The sequence below is a fragment of the Photinus pyralis genome, unplaced genomic scaffold, assembly GCF_008802855.1.
Source record: "Photinus pyralis isolate 1611_PpyrPB1 unplaced genomic scaffold, Ppyr1.3 Ppyr1.4_LG2, whole genome shotgun sequence".
NCBI lineage: Eukaryota > Metazoa > Arthropoda > Insecta > Coleoptera > Lampyridae > Photinus > Photinus pyralis.
This window is the reverse complement of record NW_022170403.1, coordinates 7,484,535-7,489,914: the sequence shown is the minus strand read 5'-3', so window position 1 is coordinate 7,489,914 and position 5,380 is coordinate 7,484,535. Positions and strand designations below refer to the sequence as shown.

Below are 5,380 nucleotides of genomic sequence, written 5' to 3'. Positions count from 1 at the left end.
GTCTATCTCTGATATTTATCGATTAATAAATAAGTAGCGGAAATTATCAAGAGAAAACTATCGATACTTTTTCATAAATCTCATCGATATATATTCTCAATCGATATATTACATCATCCGTGCTTACACTCGATAACATTTTTGTTTTTTTGGTATTGATATTGCGAGAGATAATTTAAATAAAACAGGATCTTTTGATGCTCAAGTTGTCTGAAATCAAAGGTGATCAAGTGGACGATAATCCTCAAAAATGAGTACAGCAGTAGGTTGTGAATTGTGATCATATGGCAACTCAACAATGCTCTTACATCGCTTTTGTTGGAAGTAAACTGGTATACCTAAACATTGAAAAGTTTATGTCGTTAAAAATTCTCTCGATAATTATCTATCTTAATAGTTTATAGTTGTAAGATTAATCGATAGATTATCGGTAATTATAGGTTTATCGACCAATCCTTTAACATTTTCGATAAATTACACCGGTCTACAGCATTTTTGCGCATGGGACATATATACCTTATTTTTATTGCTTCTATAGCCACAAATAAGAATTAGAACAAAAAATGGTTATGTATTTGTTTTTGTGTGAAAAAAATGCAAAAAACCAAAAAATAAAAATACCTATAGAATCCTACTTACATAGGCATGATTTATTAAATGGTAACGTTTCTACATTTATAATTTGTTTATCTTAGAGTCTAAATGTTTAAAAATGGAACAGTTTTGCTGTTTTTGTCATGTTCAACTGAATCTGATCTTCCATCATGCTTCCAACTTCCTGGCCTTGGGAAGGTGCCTAAGTTCCATTGTCTCGAGAAAGTGTTGTCCTTATTCCGAATAAGCTCCCATATTATCCTTAAATTGATCTAAATGTGTTGTGACGTGTCTTTGGTGGGGCTATAATCAAGTGCGCGGGTTTACATTGTTTTACAACCAGTCTACTTCGTGCAGACACGATGTTATTTTATCAGCGCGTCTGGCTCACAACCGACTGTATTATTTGTGCATATTATTGTAACAGTTCATAACGTATATTCTTATAAATAAATAGTAATCGTATTTACATATCTAACACATTGGCGACGAATAGTGGATACGAAACCATGCTAGAAAACGAAAATAGTGGTGTTTCCCGGCCGGCCTCTGGTGGTCTGATGAGCGTGGGGCACATCGAGCCTTTCAACCCAGAAAACCCAGCGAGTTGGCCCGTCTATGCGGATCGCCTCAATTTCTACTTAGAAGCAAATGGAATAACCGACGATGTTCGAAAAAGAGCCGTTTTGTTAACAATGTGTGGGGCAGAAACCTACGAGATCGTGAAATCGCTCTTATCGCCGGAATTGCCAAGAAACAAAAGTTATGAAGAGATCATTGAAGTACTTGACAAGCATTTTACTCCGAAGCCGTCCGAGATTGTGGAACGATATTTCTTCTACAGGCGAAATCAGGAAGATGGCGAGTCGATTTCCGCGTACATGGCGAAGTTGCGCAAGATGGCGGAGCATTGCCAGTTCGGAAACACGTTGGAGGTCATGCTTCGAGATCGTTTGGTATGCGGGGCGAAGGACAAGAACATACAGCGCCGTCTGTTGGCTGAGAGAGAGCTTACCCTGCAGCAGGCATTTGAGATGGCTGTAGCGTCTGAGACCGCGTCAACTCAGATTACAGAGATTCGAGGGGAACCGACTAAAGGGGAGGTGTCCAAAGTTGCACATTCCTGGGATAGAGGGCGTGCGGAGACGAAAACAAGGAGTTTCGTGAATGTTATTTGTTTTCGTTGCGGAGGGCGCCATGATGCTGAATCTTGCCGATTCAGAAACGAAGAATGTAGAAAATGTGGCAGATCTGGCCATATTCAAAGAGTGTGCAAAACCAAGAAAACGCCAGAGAGGTCAGAAAAGTCAAAAAAAGCCGTGAAAAATGTCACCGAAAGAGAAATGCTGGAGGATGAAGAAGAAGTCGAGTACCTGTACTCCGTCGAAGAAGCAGTAGTCAATCACCTGGAAGAAAATATTGTACCGCCAACTAAAGTGCGTGTGTTGCTGAACGGTATCGCGTGTTGTTTTGAATTAGACTCCGGTAGCGCGTCGACAATAGTAGACTTTAGACAGTACAAGAAATTGTGGCAAAAAGGTGGCCCACGAATCGAGTCGTACGGTAAAATGTTAAAAGACTATCAAGGAAATTTAATCGAACTGATGGGTGCGTGTAAAGTTGAAGCGGAATACGCCGATAATCGCGAAACGCTGACTTTAGTAGTGGTCAAAGAAGATCGCTCCAACATCCTAGGTCGAAGCTGGTTTGTGCCTTTAGGATTCAGTGTCAAAGGTGTCAAGCAGGTGTCGAGTGATAGCGGAAAGGTAACATCAGTTATCCAAGAATTTTCGGAAGTGTTCAAAGACGAACTTGGCGAGTTCAAAGGAAACCCCATTAAGTTTGTATTCCAAGAAAACGTCAGCCCAGTTGTACTGAGGGCGCGTAGGGTACCTTTCGCACTAAAACCAAAAATCGAAGAAGAGTTGGATAAATTGGTTCGCCAAGGGGTACTAGAACCAGTGGAGCATCCTGTGTGGGCAACGCCGATCGTTCCGGTAATTAAGAAGAACGGGGACATTCGCATTTGTGGTGATTATAAATCTACGCTTAATAAATGTCTAAAATCGAATCCCTATCCGATGCCGACGGTGGCAAATTTATTCGCATGCCTGTCCGATGGAAAGTATTTTTGTAAGTTGGACCTGGCACAGGCCTACCAACAACTGAAAGTTGACGAAGAAGCCGCGGATGCTCAAACTATCATCACTCACAAAGGCGCATATCGCGTGAGAAGATTGCAGTTTGGTGTCACGGTGGCCCCGAATTTATTTCAGCGTTTTATTGACACGCGTCTCAACGGAATCACGGGAGTTTTTCCATTTTTCGATGATGTGCTGATAGTCGGAAAAACTGAAATAGAACTGAGTAACCGGTTACACGAAGTTCTTAGGCGTTTCGCGGCCGACGGATTGCGATTGAAAGAAGACAAATGCGTGTTCAACGTGCGGGAAATCGAATTTCTCGGGCACCGAATCGATTCGCATGGCATCCACCCCTCGGAGAAAAAGGTGCGTGCAATTAAAGAAGCTCCTGAACCCGAATCCAAAGAACAGTTGCAAGCGTTTTTGGGGATTTTGTCATTTTATAGTGGGTTCCTAAAAGATCGTGCGACTGTAGCTGAACCACTGTACCGTTTGTTGGACAAGACTAATACCTGGAAGTGGACAAATCGCGAAAGAAACGCATTTGAAGCTGTTAAGAATTTAATCGCGTCGGACAAAGTTTTAGTGCACTACGAGGAATCGAAACCGATCGTGTTGACTTGTGACTCATCCAGTTTCGGCATTGGTTGTGTGTTAGGACATCGTTGTGAAAACGGTCAAATCGCCCCTATCGCGTTTCACTCAAAAACCTTATCGAAAACGGAGCGTGCATACGCGCAGCTCGACCGCGAAGCTTTATCGTTAATTCTCGGAGTCAAAAAATTCCACAATTATCTCTATGGCCGACATTTCGAGCTTCAGACCGATCATAAACCCTTATTGGGAATTTTAAGCAAGGATAAACCCGTTTCGGAGATGCTTTCGCCGCGAATGTTACGTTGGACTCTTTTCCTGAGTAACTATAATTTTAATTTAGTGTACGTCCCTGGAAAGAAACTTGGGAGCGCAGACGGACTCAGCCGTTTTCCTCTTAAATCCGAAGAGTCCAAGCAAGTAAGTTACGGTGACGTGCTGATGATCGAAAACGCGCCGGAACCGCTGTGGACAGCGGAAGACATTGAAAAATTAACAAAAAAAGACAGGGTGTTGTCGCGAGTTCTTAATTTAGTGCAAAGAGGATGGCCAGATAAAGAAACAGACGTGGAGTTACAGCCGTTTTATACAAAAAGGAACGAGTTGTCGGTCTACCGAAACTGCGTTCTGTTTGGGAATCGTGTAATAATTCCTCTCGAAGGGAGGAAGAAGGTATTACAGGTTTTGCATTCCTCACACCCGGGAATCGTGAAAACGAAGGCCCTAGCCCGCAGTTACGTATGGTGGCCGAATATAGACATAGACATAGAAAAGGTTGTGAACCAGTGTGAAACGTGTCAGCAAACTAGACATTTTCCTGCTAAGGCGCCAATTCATCCGTGGGAATATTCAAGGAATCCCTGGAGCCGTTTACATGTTGACTTTTTTGGACCAATACAAGGTCAGCAATTTTTTATTGTGGTAGACTCGTACACAAAATGGTTGGAAGTGAAATGTGTGAAAACAACGTCATCCGGTTGCGCGATTCAAGTATTACGTGAACTATTTGCTACACATGGTGTGTGTGACGTAATAGTTAGCGATAACGCAACTGCGTTTACCAGCGACGAATTTAAGACATTTTGCAAGCAGAATTTGATAAGACACGTGACGGTTTCCCCTTATCATCCCCGATCAAATGGAGAAGCTGAAAGAAACGTCCAAACCGCGAAGGAATCGCTGAAACGTTTATCCGGAAATTGGTCTCTTAAAATTGCCAGGTTTCTGCACAGACAGCACATTACGCCGTCGTCTAGCACAGGTTACAGTCCGGCCGAACTTTTGATGGGACGAAAATTGCGTTCCTGTTTGGATAAATTACATCCTGATTTAATAGGAGAGAAGTTGAATCGAGAAGTGGAAGAGCGTGTAGAAAACCGGAAAGTTTCAAAATTTGCTGTAGGTGAACCTGTTTTCGCAAGGGATTTTTCGGTGAGTCATCAAAACTGGAAGCCCGCAGTAATAACAAGAACCACGGGACCACTTAGTTATCAAGCAGTCGATAACGATGGAAATTCTATCCGACGGCACGCCGATCAACTGCGAGGTAGGTCAAGTTTATCTGCGGTAAGCAATAACAGATCGCCGGGGTCAACGCCCGCTGTCGATCAATTTGCATTGGAGCGAGAAGTTTCGCCGCAAACGTTCACTGGGGACCTGCCCTTGGCCGACGAGCCCTTATGCGAGGATCCCAGAGCCAGACCGATACGAGAGCGAAGAGCCCCTTCATACTTGACGGATTATCAGTGCTAAAAGGGAGGGGTGTTGTGACGTGTCTTTGGTGGGGCTATAATCAAGTGCGCGGGTTTACATTGTTTACAACCAGTCTACTTCGAGCAGTCACGATGTTAGTTTATCAGCGCGTCCGGCTCATAACCGACTGTATTATTTGTGCATATTATTGTAACCGTTCATAACGTATATTCTTATAAATAAATAGTAATCGTATTTACATATCTAACAAAATGAGAATGTAACCTGTACATCTTTATTCTTTAGAGACATTCTATACCCCATGATACAAAACCAAATCCTGTCAGCTCGTCATA

At 42.8% G+C, this 5,380-nt stretch overlaps 1 protein-coding gene across 1 annotated transcript; it reads left to right on the top strand.

Annotated features, from left to right (window-relative positions):
- Positions 1-1,103: 1,103 nt before the first annotated feature.
- Positions 1,104-5,084, top strand: LOC116163180 (uncharacterized protein K02A2.6-like). Its single transcript, XM_031477031.1, has one exon. The coding sequence runs from the start codon at positions 1,104-1,106 to the stop codon at positions 5,082-5,084; it is 3,981 nt and encodes a 1,326-aa protein (XP_031332891.1).
- Positions 5,085-5,380: the final 296 nt, after the last annotated feature.